General features: G+C 47.8%; 1 protein-coding gene and 1 long non-coding RNA gene across 11 annotated transcripts in view; both read right to left on the reverse strand.

The window, feature by feature from the left end:
• Positions 1-24574, reverse strand: part of LOC125756879 (uncharacterized) — a 131235-nt gene that overhangs the window by 16116 nt on the left and 90545 nt on the right. The gene's annotated exons all lie outside the window — the stretch shown is intronic.
• On the reverse strand, positions 2063-3518 carry LOC119379137 (putative nuclease HARBI1). The gene is made up of 3 exons (XM_037648326.2): positions 2887-3518; positions 2508-2722; positions 2063-2426 (listed from the first exon to the last, which is right to left on the reverse strand). The coding sequence occupies exons 1-3, from the start codon at positions 3466-3468 to the stop codon at positions 2099-2101; spliced, it is 1125 nt and encodes a 374-aa protein (XP_037504254.1). The 5' UTR covers positions 3469-3518; the 3' UTR covers positions 2063-2098.

Consider the following 24574-nt stretch of genomic DNA (forward strand, 5'->3'; position numbering starts at 1 on the left):
GGCATTCCTTCTCTTTAGGTAGCATTCCTTGTCTTTGGGTAATAAGAAGGAACGCCAGCGCGTCTCTGAAGTCCGGCCTCGGCTGAACTCGCGAAAATAGGCAGCGCTCGCGCTCCTTACTATTGTCACAGCGTCTGCAATCATGGTTGCGTTTTCTAACACTTGTGCTAGGTACAAGGAAGAGTGCGAGTTGCGGCAGTAAATCCGCTGCGCACTATATGCATCGCTGCGTTTGCACATTCATTTCGTGCGTCTTGTGCGTTCGTTTAACGTTTGCTCATTATGCTGTGCTTGAAAAAAACCGGCAGCTCCCACGCACTGTGGGAATCGATGTAATGCGAAGCAGTCAGCAAGAAGCAAATAATGCTGTATATAATATGCATGTCATTATTCACATGTCAAGACCTGTCATTTGTGTTCATCATACAGTCACGTCGTGCAGTACAAATTTTGGTGTATATCAAGCTAGCGAACGGCCTTCAGCACGCCATGAGCGTGGCATATGTAAATGATGTTCTACATGACATGCAGGTTATGATTTTAATATTACCACCTGTCATTTGTGTTGGTCATACAGAAATGTCCCATGGTAGCAATTTTTGAATATATCAAGTTCAGAAAACGGCCTCAGGAGCACTATGGCCATGGCGTGTAAATCATGGTTTTCATGACAAGTTAGTCATGATTTTCATGATATGACCAGTCATTCATGTTTGCCATACAGTCATGTTATGCCATACCAATTTTGGTATAAATCCCTTTAACGATACGGCCAGGAGAGCGCAAAGTCGTAGGCGGCTAGATAGATAGATAGATTGATAGATACGCTCAAAGTCGCCGAAGTTCGCTAAGAAATGCTTCGCATTTAAAAAAACTTTCTTTTGAAGTCTCACTCAATTCGTTTCTTTGATTTTTTGCATTTCAGGTGGCGGAACACCAGCGTCAAGCGAAATGACCGACGAGCTGCAGCGCGTAGGAGACATCGCTTCACACATGGCTGTTCGTCTGCCCAACCCCTGCGACAGCGACCGCAGCCGGCATGATGCTATGCCCGGGGGATCGCAGTCCTCGAACCAGCTGTGCACACCTTCTGTCGCTGCACTGCTGTCGCAGACCCAAGACACGGCTCTGGAAGAGTCCGCTGGTATGGCTCCTTCGTATTTTTTTCATTGCCCATGTTTTAGGTCTGTTAAGTTCACTTTTTTGTAACACAAATGTTTTTCGTTTATTACGCTGCAACTGTCACGTACGCATTTTCAGAGTCCAGTATTTTAGCCGTTTTCTGAATGGTGTGTTTGTCAGGCTTCGGTGTTGCCACCCTCTACTGGCTCATGTAATTGAGCATCACAATGTGACGAATGAACAAAGCAACATCAAACCTTGAAGATATAGGTAGATTGCACCACGTGACATATTTAAAAATAAAATGGTTACAATGGGCACTTTAGGTACTACATGGCTGTAGAGTGTACATACACAGCATGGTGTTCAGAACAATGCGACACCTTTGGTGTAGCTATGCAGGAATTGGCAAGCAGTGTGACCATATGAACTTTTTCTACAGGTTGTCAAGACATGTACGACGGGGCAACAGACTCCTATTCATGGGAAGAGCCTAGCAGTCCGCTGGAAGAGTCATCACCAATACATTCACGTCCCCATGGCCAAGTACAGGATGCTGCAATGAGCAAACCGTGCTATGGCGGTGGTGCAAGCTTATCAGAGGCTGCAGCTGGAGCACCCACAACAACTTCCGGAGCCGCTTCAGCTGCAACTGCCAGCGCCGCTGTGCCAGCTGGCACGAAACGCACTTCAACCAGCGGCAGCCAGAGGCAAACGGCTGTCTCAATGGAACTGGGTCACCGCCTGGATGCCATCAAAGAGGACCGCGAGCAAAAGAAACGAGAGCATTTATTGAGGTTGAAATTTATGCGGATCGAACACAAACAAAAAAGAGCGCAACAAAGTGAGGCACTGGAGCTTTTTCGGTTAAATATAGCGAATCAGAAGGCCAAGGCACAAATGCTAAAGCTTCAGCTAGACATTATGAAAAACAGTATGAATAAAGTCACATCCCTGTTATGTTGTTTCATTTCGTTTAAGTGAAATACTGCGCGACTATGCGCTCCCTCATCCTGAATCCGTCTGCTGTGTCTGGCACAAGTGGCATGGCTGCTGGTGGTGGCGGAGCAGATGAGATGGTAGCCGGTGAACTGCTGTCATGAATGACCTGGCTTTGTGGTGGAGGTGGGACGGGTTCTCTCAGGAGGTGGCCGAAGTTGTGCAGTGCGGCACAAGCTGTTATGATGATGGGAACTGATGATGTTTTTATCTGAAGTGTCATGTCGAGGCATGGAAACCTTCGCTTCCACACTCCAAACGCCCTCTCGACACTGCAGCGAGTCCGTGAGAGAGACTTGTTGTACCTAAACAAAGCATTTTTTTAGCATTTTAGGCATTTGTATACACAATAGTATTGCTCCACGATTGCTCCAACTTGACTTCACCTGTGCTTAGGGCTGTCTTTCGTCCCTGTGTCCCTAAATGGGGTCATCAAGTAGGATCTGCAGGGATACGCCTTGCCGCCAAGTAGGATGCCAGGCACAGTCCCTCTCTCATACTGTACTCTCGCCGAACTATTGTCAAATATCCGGCTGTCGTGAGCTGAACCCGGCCAGCTGGCCACCAAATCAAAAAATTGAAGCTGAGGCCCTGTGATTGCCTGCAATAGGAAGGAATCTTTTTTCACTCTGAAATAGATATAATGCTCGGGAAAATTGATACAAATTTATGTTATGCCTACAACGTCGCACTGCTACTTCTATAAACATGATAATTATTGGAGTATTTCCCTAATTTACGTCAACGGGAGAGCCATAAACATACCTGGACATTGATTGAGAAGTAGCCCTTACGATTCCGAAAGACCTCCGCGTCTTCTCCACCGGGATTTTTCATGGGCACATGAGTGCAGTCTATGCAGCCGCTCACACCAGGGAAACGCGCCATGGCATAAAATTCCTCCATTACCACGGCTGCTTCACTGGCGTTGGGCAACCTCACAAGCTGCGGGAACAATGCGTCGGCTATCATTCTTGATATGCGTGCGTTGATGCGTGACACGCGCGCCTGAGACACGTTAACAAGGTCTCCGGTAACAACTTGAAAGTTTCCGGCGCCGTAGAATCGCAGCGTGATGAGCAGCTGGAGCAGTGGCGGCACGGGGTGACCACGTTCGTTGTCCTTTGGGTGCAGCGGCAGCATTTCCAGCAGGCGTATCACTGCTCGCTTGGAAAAGCGGTACCGTGACAGGAATTCCGCGTCGTTGTATGCCTCTATAGGATTCTGCCGATCCCTGAGAACTGGCCGTAACGGCGGCGCGAAGCGATACGCTTCATCCTGTATAATTTCCTCCACCCGGCCAGCAAAATCCACGAAGTCGGCGAGACTGTTAGAATAGTCAGCCATTTTGTTTGATCAGAAAACCAGCGAACGTTGCGCGATAAGTTACACTTATGAAAGTATGAGGAAAGTATAACTTTGAGTTAAGTGCGGGGAAAGTTTCAAAAACCACACTTAAGGAGCACTTATGAAAGTACCACTTTTCTGGGTAAGTATGGCTCCTGGGAACGAGGCTACAGAAGTTTTCACACTTGTTTCATTAAATGAAGCACCAATAAATTGCTGTAACTTTCGCGGAACACTGCCCGTAAATGTTCTAGTCTTTATAAAGGTACTTTTTCGTAATAGGCGGAATAAATTATTTCTCACTTTTGTCGGTTTTGTCGGTTTTAAGCCTTCGGCTAGACACAACAAGCAGCCGCCACTCAGCGGCCTTCGCTATAAAGTGGTCATCACAACTCGCGCTTATTTTGTCGTCTACAAGTTTGTTTACTGTGCCGAGATATCGCATGCAATACGAGCGGTTCTTTTGTGACCATACGTGCGTTTCGCTCCTTCGATTCTTTTTCTGCTTTTCAGCGTTTGGCGTTCTTCTCTAACTTCTTTTATTTTCAGAGCGCCCGCGAGCGTTCCCTTCTTTCTTAATAACGGGAGTGTTTTCATGTGAAAGGAACCAATAATTAAAAAAATAACAGGTGAGGTCTTTCACTTGCTCCGTTACACACTTTATTCGGGCGTCTACAGCTGTTCTGCAGACGCAAGCTGCCAATGTATGTGGTTAAGCGACCGCAGCAGCTCTACGCACGCGAGCTGCCATCAAAGCCCGCGTCTGCCAAGCTGCTGCGGACGCCTGGCTAAAACTGTTTGATGAAGCAAGCGAAACAACCTCAGCTCTCATATATATTTCACGTATGTCATCAGCATGCAGTGGCGGAACCGATTGACCGCGTTCGTTGTGCTTTATGCCCAGCGGCAGCATTTGTAACAGGTGTAGCACCACCAGCCTGGAAAAGCGATTGCGACAGGAATCCCGCGTCGTTATACACTTCAATGGGATTGTGCCGATCCCTGAGAACTTGGCGTAACGGCGGCGCGTAACGATATGCTTCATCCTGCGTAATTTCTTCCACACGGCCAGCATAATCGGTGAAGTAGGCGACACAGCCGTAGTGGTCGGCCATGTTGTTTGACGAAAAAACTGCTAAAGTAGCACTTAAGGTAGCCAGTAGCTGTACTTTACTTTCCGGTACTTAAGTGCTGATTTAAGTTTACCTAAAGTACAAGATTGGTCTGTGAAACGCGTTAAGTACCGATTGGTTACTTAAGTCATAAGTTGAGGATAACTTTTTAAGGTAGCAAGTAGCTGTACTTTACTTTCCGGTACTTAAGTGGCGATTTAAGTTTCACTTAAGTACAAGATTGGTCTGTGAAACGCGTTAAGTGCTGATCGGTTACTTAAGTCATAAGTTAAGGATAAGTTTCGTTTGTGAATACGGGCCTATGACTTCCCAGTCTTGTACGCACTATGTGACGAGCTGTCTTTAGTGCATTTATGTGAGCTTACACAACGTGCCAGCATCTTTCATGTGATCCTTACGGTGTCTACGTATGACATATTCACTATTGTTAACTTTTATCTTTCTTGCAGCTCTGAGCGAACCACAACAACGCCGGAAAACACCGATGCCGTTATACGGAAGCGCGTAATTCTGATTGTTCCCCCCGCCGCTTTCTTAGGACAAAGTAAACTTACAGTAGAGAATGGGTCCCGGTAGATAGCTGGGCTGAGTGGCAGGCCGACGTAAACCACACGCCTGGTGTCGTCGTTGTCATGTTTGAGTGCGTGTCCGTGGCGTCGTTAACGATGTCAATAGGTGAGACAACGCCGTCTGATCAGCTACAGCTTTCTGTGTTATATATATATATATATATATATATATATATATATATATATATAATTAAGAGGCCATAGACCAGCCTTTAAGCCCCGATGGATCCTAACAAGGTCTTCCTCTCAAGGTTATTCACAGCTGTGGCCATCCTACATCGCCCCTCGTCGGCTAGCATTATCTCTATAATTAGGCCGTGAGAACGTCGTTACATAATTATTTCTCACAAAATGTGTTTTGGTTCTCGTGTTATGCAGGGCACAGCATTCATACTGCATGGCATCACACAGGAAGCAACATACGACTGCAGAATATTAAGTGGGGGAAAAAATGAGGAAAAAGCTCACAGGGTCCCTTATGCATTCGCCTAAAGATGACTCGAAGGCGGAAGTCATCCTGTATGGCTATTTTAGTGTCCACTTCATATCCCGCGAAAGCCGTTTTTTTATTTCTTTTAGTCACGCGAACGCCGCAAAAAAACGAAGTGGATGCGCAGCTCACGCGGTCACGTGATTATTATTTGCTTCATTTCTCTCACGTTACTAACGCCAGCTTTTCGTTCAAGGTGACATTCGCATGAACACATATCACATATATGGCTTTCGCCTTAATAATTTGGGCACAAGGAAACTTGGAAGACAAAGTCCTTCACTATGTCAGTATTTCGCGCATGTAATATATATATATATATATATATATATATATATATATATATATATATGTGTGTGTGTGTGTGTGTGTGTGTGTGTGTGTGTGTGTGTGTGTGTGTGTGTGTGTGTGTGTATGAATAGTAGACGAAAAAATGACGACAGGAAAAGAGGGAGAGTCAAAGGGACTAAGGTACATGTAGCTCTACTACACGGGTAAAGGCATTATATGTGTGAGAGAGGGATGCAGAAAAGGGAGTGGTGTGTTCTAATCGAAGTAGACGAACTTAGTACTGCTGCCTTGTGGACATTCTTAGCAATCCTCAAGGTTATTCGAGTGCACCAAGCAAGAAGGACACGACGATTCAAACATGGTGCAACGCTGACGTGATTGTTATTACGTGCGTTGGTCAGAAGTTGATGGGAAGGCTTGTCACGAGGCGCTCCTGTTCGAAAGAGAATTACGAAAGAGCCGTCTACATTGGTCATGTAGCTTAAAAATGCGTAAAAGACAATAACGATGACCGATGAAAGTATACGTAAAAATACGGAGACGCTTACGTGATGGTGAACCGTATAAAACAAAACAATCCACTGAGGTACGCGGTGCTGGCGTCATTCAGTAAACAGATGGCTTGCTCACGCACCTTTCTATCGTGCTGAGGTTCGACCTTCTTGTTGTGAAGTAGTTATGACGTCAACCGCTTCAATAGACGGGGACAACCCTGTCTTGTCCTTGTCTGTTCAAGCGATTTACATTGTTACTCTTCTACGGCTTTAATGCAAAAAACAAAACAAAAAACACTACACTATAAACTACCTAGCGAATGTTTGCCACAGTCGATGCGTATTGCATTTAAGCTTATTAGAGATATATGTTCTTAATGGGATGGTTTCAGCGCGCACAGAACAGACAAAGACGAAAGGAAGTAGACAAACAAGCGCTGACTCACGAGTCACAACTCACAACTCAGTTTTGTTGGTGAAAAGGAAGCACTTAGCACACACACATATATATACAGTGAAACCTCGGTGATACGATCACAGTTCATACGAATTTCGGGGTGATGCGACTTTTTAGTTGATCCCGGCCAAGGCCCATTGGCGTGCAATGTAATTGAGTACGGTTGTTGCGAGCAGATTTTCACCCATGGACGTTTGATACGAACGTACGCAACCGCCCAGGTACGAAGAGCTGCTGTACGCGCTGTCGCGGAAGGCGCGCCAAGCACGTGCGAGCGCGGGAACGCAAGCGTGGGCATGCGCACCACACAGCCAAATCGTCAGAATCACGGTGTAAGAAAAACACTTTTCTTACGGTCGGAATAAACCTTCAGAGACGCATCCCGGCCTCCGAGATTGTGTGCGCGAATCATTGAGGCTGTTATGTGCCTCCGTATGCCTTCGCATTTAGATTACAGAGGACATTAGCGCCATGTTTCTTTTTTTTTCCTAACGCGTCGACGCGGGCGCCTGTCGTTGTACTGTGTTTACACGTGCCTGCCTCGTGCATCAGACATCCTATGAGAGGTGGACGAGGACCGAAAGAAGGCGAGGACGGTCTTGGCGAAGGAGTCGGCCTCATAACGTCAACGCGCGACTGTTGAGGTCGCGCTTGTGCGGGCACGGCCGTAAATCTCCCAAAAAACCATCCCCAACACCTCCGCGATAACAAAATCATAACACAGGACCGTGGTTCTGTAACTTTGTGACCTTGATCCATCGCGTCAAAACGCTTCTTTCGTTACTTTCGCTGCAGTACTCCGGTGTCATGCAAAACAAAACATACTAAAATTTGGAAGGGGCTACTGCTGTCGCGGGTCACAACGCACCTGGTTCATTAAGTCCGCGCGTACGGGCCGTATATTTACGAGTGCTGGTATGACTGCCGACATCTAAAAACTTCACTGACAATCATTCAGGGTTCTTCCTCACGTTGCTGCGGCTCTGAAAAACAATAAACGAAAGTGTGTTCCAGCTTTCTTTTGTCGCATGCTAATTTTCCATGCTTTCTGGTGATACGATTTTCGGATGATACGAATGTTTTTGTTGGTCCCGTGAGATTCGTATCACCGAGGTTTCACTGTATATGTATATATACACCCAGGATAGCTCTAAAGCAGTTGCAAGATGAAACAAACAAAAATTCACAAACACTGAACAAATATGTGTTCGACACGAATGAGGACAAATCTCACGACACTCCAAACTCGTCGTCGATGAAGTGTTCCTCACAATACTTATCTGCACTCACATGCGATTGAACGGCGACCAAGGACACTCAGTCAGAGTTGTGAAAACGCGCCAATCGTCTCGATGCGCTGGCTTGCACGAAGGTAACTATTCAACTATTCACGAAACCATAATCAGCGTCTTGGGAAACTCGCCGAGCGTCTGAACACGCTGGCTTGTACGCGGAACATTGCTAATGGCGTTCTATTTCGTCTGATGAGGTGTGCGCCTATGGCGTAGTGGTTTGAGGATCGGGCTTCGGTACTAGAGCCCCATCAGGGGCGTTATCAGATGGGGCTCATTTTTTTTCCTCAGGTTGGGGGGTGGGGGGTTCAGCCAACTTTTACTACATGTTGGTGCGAGTGTTTGTAAGTGTGCGTGTATATATGTACATGCAAAACTGAGAGAGAGAGAGAGAGAGAAAGGTTAAATGAAAGGCAGGGAGGTTAACCAGAAGTTTTTCGGTTTGCTACCCTGCACTGGGGAAGGGGTAAGGGGGGATAGAAAGGTAAGGAAGGAAAAAAACGAGTAAGAAATTAAAGAAAAAAAACGGACACACACTCAAGCACGCGAGCATCATAGTCGTTTAGCGAGGTCCGTTGAGCGGAGAAACTTCAGCAGCGCCTTCGTCGCTTTCTGGTTGGAAGCGAGAACGTTCCGGCACTCCAAAATTGATTGTTCAGAAAGCGGCTGGTCATCGAGGCGTGCTAGCGTTGCTGAGAGCTGTTGTCTTTGGGAGCTGTAGTGAGGACAATGACACAGGACGTGCGCAATGGTTTCCTCGTTGCCACAGTGAGCACATGCAGCACTGTCTGCCATTCCGATTCGGTAAGCAAAGCTGTTCGTGAAAGACACTCCACGCCACAGGCGGCAGAGCACTGTTGTTTCGGATCGGGATAGTCCGGACGGTATTTGAAGTTGAAGTGACGGATCCAGACGGTGAAGGGGGTATGCAGAGAACCGGATGTATTCCACATTGAATGCGTTAGATCACGTGCCAGAGAGCGAATCCTTGGCGAATCTTTGATGCTGCATCGGTTCGTGATAATGGAATGTCTTCCTGCACGCCACCTTCATGAGCATTCTTTGCAGAATTATCGGCATGTTCGTTGCCGTCGATGCCACAATGGCCTGGAAGCCACTGAAAAGTTATTTCATGCCCTTTGTCTCTTAATTGCTGATAGGTATGTCTAATTTCCAATACTAATTGGTCTTGTGCACCACGACGTAAAGCTGACGACAGACACTGCAGGGCTGACTTCGAGTCTTTAAATATGCCCCATTTCAGTGGCGACTCTAGTTGAATCCTTCGAAGTGCACTGCGGAGTGCCGCAAGCTCCACAGCTGTTGACGTAGTCCTATGACACGCTCTAAAATGATAGGTTTCGGCTTTCGCAGGGAAGATAACAGCTCCTGCAGATCCCCTTGGTGCCTGGAACAGCCTAAACTTCGTTTGACAGTGCCGGGGATTCGGAAGGAGGCGGATCTCTCGTCGCCAGCTTTAAAGCAACTGTCTCTGCTGATATTAATGAGAACTAACAGACAATAACGCCCCTATACTTTCCCTATACTTTCCCTATACTTTCCCTATACTTTCCTTGGCGTTATTGTCTGTTAGTTCTCATTAATATTGTGTCTAACAAAGAAAACGAGCCCTTACGAGTCATCTCCTTTCCTTGTCTCTGCTGATGCTACACGAGGAATACGCAGACAACGTTAAACTTTACACGGATGGCTCTACAAATGCAAAACTGAAAATCTTCGGGGAGCCTGGGGGTTGAAAGCCCCCTCCCCAACCTCCCCCCATGCTACGCCGATGATCCACAACTCATATCCAGCCATCGGAATATTCTTAACATTTTAACAGCGGAGCTGTTTGAGCTTGAGTTGTGACCGTGGTGTTATGATCGGCCTGCCTGGCTTGGCGCGGCTTTGACGCATGAGACGTTGCGGCTAAGACTACCCTGATTTCTTCCGTGTCGGCGGTTCCAGAGATGCACCGGGAGCGGCGACAAAACGAGGGTCGTTCGTCTAATTGTCTCGGGTTGTCTGCGCCCCTCGTGGAACCCTTTGGGCACGCCTGACCGACTGACGGATTGGGAAGAGTTGTTGGCCGTCGAGGCGGCTTGCTTTGTCGTCAAGGTGCCCCGGACAAAGGACCCAGCGTCTGGGAACCGTCTGCGGATGCATTTCCCACGTTCTCCGTGGCGCCTTGTTGCCGCTGTTTCCACAATTTCGTGGTCTGCCTCGCGCATACCCATCATTGCAACAGACTACGAAATTGACTTCCACGTAAGACTCAACGTCTTCGGGCTGTGCCGTGTGTGCGCGGTGGGCAGTGTTTTTCCCTCGCCATGGGACGAACTGGACGTGCCTCTTTCTCCTTTCGTGGGTTGGGAAGGAGGCGGCGTTTCACCTTCCCCTTTTGGGGGCGGAGGTGAAGATGGAAATTTTCATTGGACTGTCCTGGCCTCCATTGTTTTTTCCTACAGGGAACCCTGGGAAGGCCAGGACATAAAATGCGAGCGCCGATGCACTCCCGACGAGCTCCCGACAAGTTCTCTCAAGCTCTCACAAGCTACGAGGAGCTCCCCTCGAGAGCTTCCATGATGCTAACCCCATCATGTAGCAACACGCTACCTGTAAATATGTAATAAACGTTACTGTTGAACAGCTCCGGGCTCCTCTCCTCGACATCTCCCCGGGACTCTGGCTGGCTCCGGTCATCTGGGCAGACCCCCGACTACATCAGTGGCCAGCGCCCGCAGAAAACTCGGCCCATCTGTGCAAAGCAAAGTGGAAGCATAGCATAGCCTTGTATGCTATAGTATGGCAAGGGGACGGGAAAGGGAACTGAGGGCGAGGAGGAGAGAAGGGAGGAGGGGAGAGGGTAAAGCATAGCATAGCCTTGTATAGTATAGTAAAGCAAGGGGGTGAGAAAGGGTACTGAGGATGAGGAGGAGTGATGTGAGAGAAGGGAAAGGAGGGCGGGGGGGAGGAGGCCACCAGCTTCGCTGTTTCCTCAGTCTTCGCACCACTAGTGCGCAGATGCCCCCTTGTTTTTTTTAAATTTATGTTGAACTGGTCCATTCGCTGCGCTAACGTCACATGCGCGCTTGCACGACGTTATTTGCAGTTGGGCAGACGGGTATAACCACCGATGGAATCCGGTGTTGCCCTGTATAGGCCGCGTACGTCACTCGAGGCTAGATCATAGGTAAATTTAAGTTTAAATTTAAATGCTATACGCATTTAAAATTTGTTCCGCGATTTCACGCTCCGTCCTGTTTTTTACCATTAATGAGAGAGTGTTTTTAAAGCTTGGCTGGTTGGTATTTACCGTCCCAAAGAGACTCAGGCAATGAGGGACGCCGTAGTGAAGGGCTCCGGATAATTTAGGCCACGTGGGGTCCTTTAACTTGCACTGTCATCGCACCGCACGCGGGCCTAGTATTTCACCACCATCGAAATGTGACAGCCGCGGCTGGGGTCTGTTCGGCTTATACTGGGTCAGCAGCCAATCACCGTAACCACGATGCGTGGCGGTCAGCCCCACCCCATCTAATATTTTGCTAAGAAGCCTCCTGCTGCTTTGCGCGCATTAAGGCTCTGCTTCCTTGCTCTTCCATTAAAACGCTTGCAGGTTTGCCCTATGTACCTGAGGCAATTGCGTAGATGACGTTTGCTAAACGATATGTAAATCTGGTTTTGCTATGCTTGAACTGCGGCAACTTTTCATTGTTGGTCGTGGCTTACAGTTTTTATAATGTGCAGTGAGCCGATGAAAGCAGCGGCACATCCTATCCTAACGCGAACTTTTCGATACTCCGCGGAAGTTTATAAAAAGGTACGTCTGAGGCCACTGCTTTATTTCTTGGTACAAAAACAGCATTCTTGTCAAGCGGATTGTCGCTGTCGTTGCTGTCGCGCCTTTTACTGAAACAAGACACAACACGAGAGAAATGGCTAGGCAGTATTTGTATTTTCGTACTTTCAATAAACTTGTAAGTTTGCGCTCGTCTGTCCCCTTCTTCTCCAGTGTTTTATCTTACCACGCAGTTTGTAACATATGCTATCTTACCAGCACGCCCAGCTATCAACGTTAATAATATAATTGCTGGGGTTTAACGTCCCAAAACCATGATACGATTATGAGGGACGCCGTAGGAGGGGGCTCCGGAAATTTCGACCACCTAGGTTTCTTTAACGTTCACCTAAATCTAACTACACGGGCCTCAAGCATTTTCCCTTCCATCGAAAATGTGGCAGCCGCGGCCGAGATTCGATCCCGCGACCTTCGGGTCAGCGAACACCATAACCGCTAGACCACCGTGGTCGGTCAGCTGTCAACGTTATTATCAGTGTTATTGTGACCAAGTCCTTGCAGTTTGATTGGCTGCTCGACTACTCCAAGTAATTTGGGCCCTATCAACTGCACCCACCTTACTATACCCATAGATACGCGAAGCTGAGGAACTCGCAAAGTTCACTCCACTTAGATGACGGAGTTCGTCCGCTTCCTTGCATAGCGTCGGTTTTATTCCTCTTCGCGACACATCATTCCGATCACACGGCTTCCTTGATCCGTGCCATCCTGCACCGCTTCCTACTTCTCTCGTGCGACGCCCTCAGTGGACATCGCTGCGCCGGCGACATGTTCACAGAGATGGGAACCCGTTTTGACTGCGCGGATAACGCTCCAGATTTCCTAATCCCCGATGGACTGATTTGAGCACGCCTAACGTGTTCGGCCTGTGTGTCCGATACGCCCTATGACTCAAACGAAAACTGACAAATCGCAAGTTCTAGTGGTTCAAGTCGAACTCGAAAGCTAGATTAAGATAGGTTGCGTTCGATAAGACGCTACGAAGTCACGGTGAGCTCTCGGCAATTTGCACCCTGGCGAGTGTATCTGAGCTGGCGTACCTTGACGCTAAAATTAAACTAATAAAGAAACGAGACCATGCTGCTGAAGGCAAATCGAATTATACCCACCATCGCTCGTTAGCTTATGGAGTGTTTAGAACCAAGAACTGGTTTTCTCGTCCAACATCATAATGTCTGCTGTGCAGCTTGTTTGCCGGCACATGTAGGAGGTATGCTTGCAATCTAGTCACGATTTTTATTATTCTTACTTTTTTTCTTTCTGCGCTGACTTCTTGAAATGAAGGAACACTCATAGCACCGTGTTCGTGCATGTCGCATTCAACATCCCTTTGTTGCAGGTAGGTTTTTATGCGACACCCATTTGAACATTCAAAGGCACCGCCCCAAGAAAAGACCGACTTCAGAAGGATCAAGGTAAGAAACAAAAAATCAGAATTTCTTTCGAAAGAGGTCATCGCCTGTCATTTTCCGCATGAGAAATGCGACGTCCTATGTGGTACTCCATTTGTTTTTGTTTTTTCAATTTTTGTTTCCCCCTTCGTTCAATATGTTTCGCAGCCACTACGGGAGACAAGAAAGAGGGTGAATCTGACTGGCGCCCTCGAGCACCAGAATGAGTCATCACAGCTGCTGACAACGACGCTGTGGATTAGATTCCCGGCTGCGGTATGCACAGTCATATGGAAAGAATAGCGCTGCAAAAACGCTCCTGTATCGAGCTATGTGAAACCCAGCCCAACAGCATCTTTCTTAGTCATATTCAATCATACCTTGTGTGTTCGTGCGTGCGTTTGTATGTGTGCGTGTATATATACACATGCAAAACTGAAAAATTTCGGGGGGGGGGGGGGGGTTCAGCCCTTCCTTCACCCCTGGCTATGCCAGTGAGTTGTGGTGTTCAACAATAAACAGCCTTGGTTTAGAGCACATGCCGCGTCTCTGGAAGGCTGACTTTATTGCTGAGTTGCCGACGAATACAACAGGTTGAAGCGCGCTCCCTGCCATGTGCTTAGCCATTGCGAAATATCAACGCGTGTGTTTGTATGTCACCCCAACTTTAAGGCGTCCCAAATGAACAGGTGCTTTGTGAAATTGCCGCTACTGGGGCTGTCCGGACTCTTCGTTCACAGGATGTTGTTGTGGCTGCAGAGTTTGTGAAATTAAGTAATTAACGTCCACCAGTCATGTTTGTTAACAAAAACAACACAGAAAGAGGGCCCACAAAACGAAGACAATGAAAAACAAGCACGAAGTTCACCGCTTGCGTATACCTTTCTAGTTTCGTGTTGTCCTTTAACCCTGTGTGCGCTGTCACATGCTCTAACGACGTTAACAGCTGCCATTTTATTCTGACAAGCCGTGGGCTAACATCACAGGCCTCCGTAAACTCACCCATTTTCGAGGCACGCGCGTTAGTGACCACGGGGGGCAAACAGTTCGCTGTCTTCGCTGCCAAAAGATGTGCTCATACGGTGGAGCATCTCCAAGTGATACCACGGCAAATTTATAAATAACGAACCAGAAATGGGCCGCTTTCAGGCGTTATATCATTGAGCACTTAGAAGGGAGCCAAAAATACGGGTGCTTTAACACGAAGCAACTGTCATCTCAGGTGGCTGACCATGACTGCTTTGCACTGAAAAACACGTGTCCTCAAGAGCGCATCTAAAAGATATGCCTCTGGATGTTCGCTAGAACTGACGCAATTGGCGTCTGATTTTTCAGACGTTCTTCAAAGCGCTTCATATAAGGTGGTGTCACTTTATAACAAAATCGGGAGTTCGTAATAAAACGATCAATCGCAACAGCGTCACCCGCAGAGCTGATGCGACGGAGAGAGAGCAGCATAAATCATTGCGTGAGAACCTTCTGTGGTGAGCGCGTAGTGGGTCAGGCCCCTATCAGAATCGGGACATCTGTCATGAAATGGACGCACGACTAAATGTAATACCGCGGTGTCTCACTCGGGTTTAAACGCATGGTTTATTCTTCACTGCTGACTGTAGACGAAACATTCGTTTCCTCTGCTCGTGACAGCAGAGTGACCAGAACAATAAAAATGTGGCCGTACCCGTAGCGGCGTTTGTCTACGAGCAGCCCGATATGCGAGCCGCGTATTCGATGCACAAATGCAGTACGTTTCTGTTTTTCAGGTATTGACATGACGTACAATGCTCGTCAAATGAAACCCGAACAGCGGCAAGCCTGCGCATGGTATAGTGCGCGCCGTCCAGTTATCACCATTGACAGGCGCGCGCACCCGGTTTGACCGCACTGCGCATATGCACGCCTGTCCATGGTGATATGTGGACGGCGCGCACTATACCACTGCCGGTGTTCGGGTTTCATTTGACGAGCAGCACTGTACATATATGCTCCGACAAGAACTTCAAAAAATTTGTGCTTGCGGTAACACGACCACCGCTTGAGCAGGAAATCAAGGAACATTTTAAAGAAATCGTGGCCAAGCAGAAGTGGCGACAGATTTCGATGATAATTGAAAATGTGGCCGCAATCAATTAATGTACCAACAAGCCCGCTTAGCCACCGTATTGAAATTAATGTATCTTCTCCATCTCTCTCAGCCCAGTTCGTTGAAGGCTTCCTGATTTAGACAGAGACGCTGTCACACAGCCCACTGCAGCCATCCACACATACCAGCATGGCGGCAGGAGCAAGTCAGACGCTGGGAGGCTGGGAGAGATAAGGTGTTTCTTCGTCTGCACATACTTACAACAGTGGCGGACGTCAAGAAGTGTGTGTGAACAGCACAAGCTCATACACTCATCGCATGTATATTTCATGTGTTATATTTTTTTTTCGTCACGGTTTTTTATTGCTCTTAATTCCAAAAACCAGGAGCTCTGTCATTTCGCCACGACATCGGTGACACAAGAACGTTCCTGATAGTGCGACAACCGCCATGGAGACCAGGGGCGTAGCCAAGGGGGGGGTTGGGGGGGTTCAACCCCCCCCCCCCCGAAATTTTTCAGTTTTGCTTGTATATATATACACGCACACATACAAACGCACGCACGAACATCCATAATGTATGGTTGAACCCCCCGCCCCCCCCGAAAAAAATTTCTGGCTACGCCCCTGATGGAGACTTCCGTGTGCCTCAAAGTCAGTGTGAGGCTACTGAAGATATCAAGAACAAGGAAAGCACGACAACGCAGAGCTGCATCGCGAATAAACCAAAATTTCACTGCAGGTCTCTGTATAAGCAAACATTTGCAGAGTTTCACAGTGATCTAAAAAAATGTTCAATTCGCGTATGCGTAGCAACAGAAATAATTTTCCTTCATAATTATGCTATTCGTTTTATTCCATGGTGTTTTCTTACTGTTTACATTTTTCAGTTATAGCTATCCCGTCCGCGTTCTGTAGAAACAACCTTCCCAACACTCACGCATGAAATGGTTCAAGTCCCGACCTCTTTCTTATTAACACTAACTTAACAACAACAACAAAAACAACAACAATACTCTCGTTAGTGTCGATACTTCTGTAAATAATGTTTTTGCCTGCGGCTATTAAAAAACCGTCCAGCTCAGCGCTTCCGCGCTTTGTTTCAGTGGCTTGTTCACGCTGATGGAATATGTACGTTAGGTGGCCAGGTTAGAGGGGAAGGGACCGGGTATTGCGGCTTGTCGAGAAACACACCTGCTTCACAGCTGGGACGCCCCCTAATTTACCACCGTAATCGGCCGCTCTCCGCATCGTCCTTTCTTGGGATCAGTTAAGCAGCCGCGTGCCTTCACGCCTGGCAGCGCTTAACTACCGGCGTTGCAGGGAGCGTGCCCCGCGGTCGCAGTGTGCGCGGCGGGCCTCCGCGAGAGGCGAAGCACCCTGCGCGGAGGGCATCGCCGCGCGAGGTGTGTACGTGACGACAAGCATGTTTTCTTCGTCCGGCTTCGTGGGCCGGACTGGGCCCCTCCTCCTCCTGAGGCAGACGGCAGCACACCGATGACTCTGACCTACATGCGCAGGAGGCAGCGCGCACTCAGTGACTCGTCCCTCGGACGATACAGTTGGGCCGCGGCGGTCGAGTGCAAAATTAGCTTGCGGGATTTTTTCTTACCGCCTTCCTTTTCTTTTATCCCGTATTCCGGAAAAACCGTACACGACCGCCACTGCCTGTAATTTCTTGCAGAATAGTGACGTGGTTGCGGATGCGCATTGCGGCGGACGTGCCGATGGAGCGGAAAGACTTGTAAAGCAGAGAGGCGAAATCCGAAACACGTGGCAGCAGCGCCGATGCAAACGGCACAGTTGCTCAAGCTCGGCACCCCGTGCGTTGCACATGACCTTCCCCGCGAAAGCACAGTCATGGTCGGTTTGCAAAACGGCCAGCTGTTAAATAGACATTGCGTGGCGTACGCATTGGCTAAAACCTTTGCGATTGATTCAAAATCTGCCCATGAATATACGAGTACGTGTAACGAATGGAATACGTTTTATTTTTAGGAGCATTGACCCTACCGAGGTTAGAGTTTCGTTTAAGGAAATAAGGAAATGCCCGTGAGAAGTTTCATAGCCAAAGATGAAGTAAGATGTGTCATCCGAAGGGACGAAGGTTCGTGTGTGCATACCAGGCGCGGATACAATGGTTTCTGGATAGAGAATGATATAAGAACGATGAGTATCGCAAGGTGTTGCTTGTCAATCGAGCGAGAACATTTAGGAAAATGAGCCTCGTGCCTTGCAAGTATCCTGCAGCTATAGGCAAAGCGAAAGCAACGCCGGAGGCCTGCCGACGGAGTTGGCTAGCGCAGAAAGAAGGAAGTTTTGTCGAAGGTCAGCCTATACACTGGGGGTAAACCAATGCACCGCTATTCATGTTCTCCTCATCAATGCTGTACTGCAAGGCTTTGTGTATAGGTAGCCCAGCGTTCGCGCAATATGGCGCCTCTGCTCGCATTCATGTCCTTCGACACCGGGGATGGAGAAAGGCTATGCAAATGCAGGAACACACACACACACACACACACACACACACACACACACACACACACACACACACACACACACACACACACACACACACACACACACACACTGTCGTGATTAAAGCGGTGTATCACAGCGTTGGTTATACTGTCGTGTTCACCTATTAGGCTATTACAGCCTTTAGTGCAATGACACAGTGGGCAGCAAGTTGTTCAACATCATCCCCAGAGTTGTCGGAGCCCCCATTTGCCGGTGCAACATGACTGTTAGAAGAACGCGGCGAACCTATGTAAACCGAACAGTTGTATGCCTCGGTGCGATATAGGGCCACTGACACGAACAGTGTTGTCCGCTGTTTCCGCGCTCTTACTATATCAGTGATTTGTACTCGTTCCTATGTGCCACTATATATAAAAATTTCATTTCTCTTACAAAGCTATATCTATGATATGCCGACGACCGTTATGTCATCTTATCTTCCTCTTGTTTGTACATGTTTCTATGATCGGAGCACCCATAATTTTAGAGTATATATACCATCGTCAAGTGAGTCAGTACGAAGGCTGGTTCCGGGAGCTTTTCTAAGGCAACTTTCAAGTGGCCGCACTTACAGAGAGAGAGTGAGGGAGAAGGGAAACGAAGGATAGGATACATGTAAAATCGAGGCCTTCAAAGCAGCAAGTCATGCTTGCTTGGCTGATGTGCAGAAGGCTTCTTATTTACTGGACGCGTGGCTGGTGCGTGACCTTGCGTAGTTATGGCTGGTATAGTTACTTATAGTCAAGACACCACGCCCTGCTTATGCGAGTAAAGGCCACGCATCACGAGCGGACGTTTCCATGACTCAAACATCGTTTGGTTTTACTAATACAGTGAAACCTCGGTGATACGAATCTCACGGGACTACCAAAAATATTCGTATCATCCGAAATTCGTATTAGCAGAAAGCATGAAAAATTAGCATGCGACAAAAGAAAGCTGGCGTACATTTTCATTTATTGTTTTTCAGGGCCGCAACAGTGTCCGCAAGAACCCTGAACGATTGTCAGTTAAGTTTTTAGATGTCGGCAATCATACCAGCACTCACAAATATATGGCCCATACGCGCGTATTTAATTAATGAACCAGGTGCGTTGTGACCCGCGACAGCCGTAGCCCCTTTAAAATTTTAGTATGTTTTTTTTTTTTTGCATGACACCAGAGTACTGCAGTAAAAGTAACAAAAGAAGCGCTTTGACGCCATGGATCAAGGCCACAAAATTACAGAACCACGGTCTTGTGTTATGATTTTGTTATCGTGGAGGTGTTGGGGATGTTTTGGGGATATTTACGGCCATGCCCGCACAAGTGCGACCTCAACGGTCGCGCATGTTGACACTGTGAGGCGTGACTCCTTCGCAAAGACCGTGCTGGCCTTCTTTTGGTCCTCGTCCACCTTTCATAGGATGTCTGATGCATGAGGCATGCACGTGTAAACACAGTACAACGACAGGAGCCCGCGTCGACGCATTAGAAAAAGAAGCATGGCACTAATATCCTCTGTAATCTAAACGCGAAGGCACACGGAGGCACTTAAGAGCTTCAAAGATTCGCGCACACGATCTCGGAGGCCGTGACGCGTCTCTGAGGGATTATTCTGACCGTAAGAAAAGTGTTTTTCTGACACCGTGATTCTGACAATTTGGCGGTGCGGCGCGCATGCCCACGCTTGCGTTCCCGCGCTCGCACGTGCTTGGCGCATCTTCCAGGACAGCACTGACAACACCTCTTCGTACCTGTGCGGTAGCATACGTTCGTATCAAACGTCACTGGGTGAAAATTGGTTCGCAACAACCGTACTCCATTGCATTGCAGGCTAATGGGCCTTGGCCGGGACCAACGAAAAATTCGTATCACCCCGAAATTCGTATCAGCTGTGATCGTATCACCGAGGTTTCACTGTACGTGGTTTTTCAAAGAAAGGCACAAAACACGCCCACAAAAATGCGCCAGAATAATAAGAAGGTACTGTCAGTTCATTTTACATGCTACAGTAACAAGTGGATGTTTTTGTAGTGGTGTGGTTTTCTGGGTTAGTTGCATGATGACAACGTGAAGTGCTTCAGCAAGTTATGACGCGAGCACAAGAGGAGAACAAGAGGACGCACAGTCTTTCTCCTGCGCGTTTATCCTCTTGTGCTCGCGTAGTATAACATGCTGGAACCCTACACACTTTAACGCTCATCGCAAATGGCAGTGTCTTCAAAGGAGCGTTGAAGGGCTTTCATTGCGTTGTGTACTTTATTGGCCATTGGTCTAATACTCTGGGTGAGAATATTCGCTCGGAATCCAGTCGACGGAGCTCCTGTTCGAGTCGCTGTCTATGTGCGGTGTGCCTGGGATAATCGAGCAACAGGTGATAGACATCCTCGTCGTCGTGGCTGACTGATCGTGTTGGAGATGACAAACACTTAATGCTGCATTAAAAGCTCTTTATGTAAGCGTCACATCCATTGATCAGGTGATCGTCGCATGGTGATATTACCTTAATCTTATTTTTACGAAGGAGCCACTCGGGCGGGTAGCAACGTGCATTATACAATAATTCCTCTGAAAAAAAAAAAAGGTGGAGTTTTACGTGCCAAAAGAGCACGATATGATTATGAGGCCCGCCGTAACTTTGGCCACCCGGGATTCTATCACGCGCACATAAATATAAACTTTTTTTGTCACATTTTGCTCCAATCAAATGCATCCGTCATGACCAGGAACCGAACCCGCGCCTCCATACTAGCAGCTCAACACTTCAGCTCCTAATAAGACCACAACAGCGGGTTACATTTGATTCATGTTACAATGTTTTTTATGATTTTACAATCACCATAGACTTTCCGCACCTATGTATAGATACTTTTAGATGCAACTATGCGGAATTTACTGACATATTAACTGGCGGTCTTGCGTTTTCAAATCCTGCACTGAGAACTTGAGTAACTTTTCGAGATCAGAGTGGGGGTGTTCCTCGTTGTCTCTTAGTGACTTCAACAATTTTGACGCCTGCCATTAGGTACAGATGCGAATTTTATCTGTCAACAATGGAAACATGAAAGAAGGTTTCATCAAATAATGATTAGATATCTATTTCGTTCATCCTGGAAACTGTATTCGGGACAGGCCCGTAGCCAGGTAGCAGGGGGGGGGGGTCGCCCCCCCTCCCCGAAATTTTCATGATACATGGTGTTTTACCGAAAATAGATAATAAAAATAGGCGTTTTTTCAAGTAGTCAAGGCTTTCAGCAAGTGCCCCCCCACCCCCTGAAAAAAATTCCTGGCTACGGGCCTGATTCGGGATGATATTTTCCTGTGTGTCGGGGGGGGGGGGATTGCCGTGCAGTGTATTGTATCGACAAAATAGGGTTTAAATATAAACATGTTGGCCCGTTTGATGCAAGTACTGCAGAAGAGACTAATACAAGGTGTAGCTCATGAGTCATCGTTGGTAGTCCTGATGTTGGTCATTATCAACTTCATACACCTGTATATGCGAACTGTCTTTGTCCCAGGGCACGTGCAGAGTCAATCGGCGCGCCACTTTTCTATAGCATTAATTTAAACACGTTTGCGGTGATACGCGGTTTCTAAAAGTACGTCAGTTGCGCGCTTGATACAATTGCATCAACACAAACTGCGCAGTACAAAAAGACACATATACGGTTAAACATAATTTGGATTTATTGTAAAGCAATCTTTGTTGTTGTCCTTGTGTAACATTCATGACTGAATCATTCCCTGCCACCGCACACGAAAGGTGACGCGAGCAGCGGTGAAGCGGAAAATTTCACGGATTTGGCGCAGCATCAAGCTACGGAGGGATATCGCGGGCAGACGTTTCTTTTTCGATTTGTTTACGTCGGACGTCAGATCATCTAAAGATAAAGATAGGGCGACTAATGACGCAAACTTGAAAGTGAGAATGACATATATATCTTACGTAAGAAGCCTTGTCACGAGCCTATGAAAAAAAGGAAAGAAGAAAAAGAGAAAGTTCCAGCATGGAAATAGACTAGAAACGGGCGATGGAAAACGTCTTGTGGGAAGGAAGGGTTGAGCAATAGGGCTTTTTCAGAGAAGAGAATCGCTTGTGCGGAGTTATCGCATTGGGCACGAAACAAGGGTGGACAGTACGTGCGGCCACGCGTGGGTGATTACGCAGCGCTCCATCCACTCCCTGTTCTAGCTTTTCTTTTATTTGATTTTACTCTCTGGATATCTCAGATTTTCTTTCTCTCTTTTGTGTGACGCAGTCCCTCGTCTTGACACTTGCTCCTGCCTGCCCTCCGCAAAAGAACTACCAACCAACCATACCATGCCGCGCGCGCGCGCGATTCACGTGGCCTGCAGGTGTTGCTGCTGGTTTAGATGCTTTTTTTAGGCGCATTTTCAACCAACTTTCCTCTCCTCGACATATGTGGCGTGTTCGGTATATCTTCCCTCTTTCTCTCTCTTGGCGGCTTGTGCCTGTACAGCGCGAGTAAAATAAAAAACGAAAGAAAGAAAACAAAGCTGGCTATGTTGAAAGCAGTACTTCATTTCATTAGATTTGCTGGTACCCGTAAAATTAATCTTTCATGCTGCTGTTCACGTTTCACTGATACGGGTGTTAGGCAAGTGGTGCGCTGCCAGTGGGACATTTTGCCAATTTTTCCACTGCATTCCGGTCACTGAGCTCATCGGTTTAGCAATCTCGTGCTCGCATGCGCGATATAACGGCAAGGATGTTTCCATCATTGTTATTCGTTCGTGACCCAGGGGGCGTGTGCTTCAAGGCATCAGGCATGAGTTGCGTGTACCCACGTCTGGTGAACGTGCGCCCTTGGAAGACCTTAAAGCTGTGGAGGACAGTTGCACCACACAACAATGAATCTCTCTTTTTTTTATTAAATGTATATAAGGAGAGGTTGGTGGCAATGTGTGGTGCTGACTACTCCCGTCCTCTCGCATAATAGTTGCCGTCGCAAAGTAGTGAACAAGCATAAATCTATAGACTGGGCTACAGACTTTATGCGCCTTGAAGGCGCATAGAAGAAAACTGACGCACTTAGTCCCAGTCGTTCAATGGAAAAAAATGTCAACTCAACAGAATTTTTTTTACAAATCGGACGCGTCAATAATCTTTGGATTGTTTATTCTGAATTATGGGATACCCCATGTAGAACCGGGGCATAGTAAGTTATTTTATTGCGATAGCAATTATATGGACAGTGTCAACGGGTTTCTGCCGTCGCTGTTGCCGTCATGTCCTTCCGGTATGAAGTCCAAATTGATAAGACCCCCCCCCCCCACGCATTGTATGTTCTACCGCGGGTAAAAGTGCGCGAGCGGGGGTGACGAACGCGGCCGAAGCAGAGTTAAAACGAGCCGGCCCATTTCCGTCGCTCGGAGGGTGCATGCGATAACATCACCCCGTTCGGGAGGCCTGCCGTCGAAGCAGACAGGAAACGCCCCGCCCGTCTTTAAAGGCCAACTCCGGCGATTTTTTGGCCATGTCAAAGTAGTGGTGCTTTTATGTCCCTGAGACGCTCCTGTTACGGGCCCGATAGCAGAAATACTCGGCAAATTGGAGAATAATTTTAAATAAGCAAGAAAGCGCAACACCGAAACCGAAACCCAACCGAGTGTACTGTCTACGTATGACGTAGACGTTGTTACGAACGAACCGGAAGTCGTGCAAGGCATGCCGGTCACGCCGGCGCGGAGTATGAAAACTGTGACAGCCGGGACGACCAGCGAAGCGCCGACCAAACCAACGCTGTCTGTCGCCTTGTGCACAGCAGACGCTCGCTGTAGCGGCCGAAGTTAGCGGTGCCCTCGGCTGCGTCACTTCCGCCGCCTTACCAATACTTACGTCACAGACGCAATGTTGCCAATAATTGTGGGAAGCCAGGAGGGCGTTTGCAGACAATCTTTAAAATTCATTTGCAAACAATCTGCGCATGTCTCAAGCCTGTAATTTGGCATAAATGACGGAAACGTGCAAAGGAACGTACCCAGCGAATTTCATTGAGATCCATCGACCTCAAAAAATCACCGGAGTTGGCCTTTAACGAGCCTTAAAAGACGCGAAGACGCGAGGGGGGGGGGGGTGTCGCGCGAGGAGCAACTTTGAACTTTGAATCTAAGGGTGCGGTCGCGATCGCTGACGCGCGCGCTATCTCGAAAGCCATCACAGCGGGCGGCTCGTATACCCTTCTACGTGCTGCGCTCTCAACGCGAAGTGACTATGCGGAGAGCATCTCTCCCTGCAGCAGCCTTATTCTCTTACACCAGCGTTTCGTAGTTACGCAGATCGGATACAAAACAGTTTGCCGCCAGCCTCACTTCGTGTAACACTACAATTACAATTTGTTGCTATCGCATTCATTGTTTCGCCCTTGCGGTGAAACTGTGACTTTTTTTTTTCTAGTGTTTGCCGAGTGAACGCGTAATAAAGAAGAACATGAACTACGCCATGTCACTCCGTCAAATCGACGAGAATAATGATTAGGGAGTTGACTTTCTCCTCTAGTGCTTTTATTTGCGGCGCCG

Source organism: Rhipicephalus sanguineus, chromosome 1 (assembly GCF_013339695.2).
Source record: "Rhipicephalus sanguineus isolate Rsan-2018 chromosome 1, BIME_Rsan_1.4, whole genome shotgun sequence".
NCBI classification, from domain to species: Eukaryota; Metazoa; Arthropoda; class Arachnida; order Ixodida; family Ixodidae; genus Rhipicephalus; species Rhipicephalus sanguineus.

Coding starts and splice junctions, on each gene's coding strand:
- LOC119379137 (XM_037648326.2), bottom strand. CDS start 3,468: ATGGCTGACTATTCTAACAGTCTCGCCGACTTCGTGGATTTTGCTGGC. Junction 2,723..2,886: donor ACTTCTCAATCAATGTCCAG/GTATGTTTATGG, acceptor TTCCTATTGCAG/GCAATCACAGGGCCTCAGCT. Junction 2,427..2,507: donor AAAGACAGCCCTAAGCACAG/GTGAAGTCAAGT, acceptor TGCTTTGTTTAG/GTACAACAAGTCTCTCTCAC.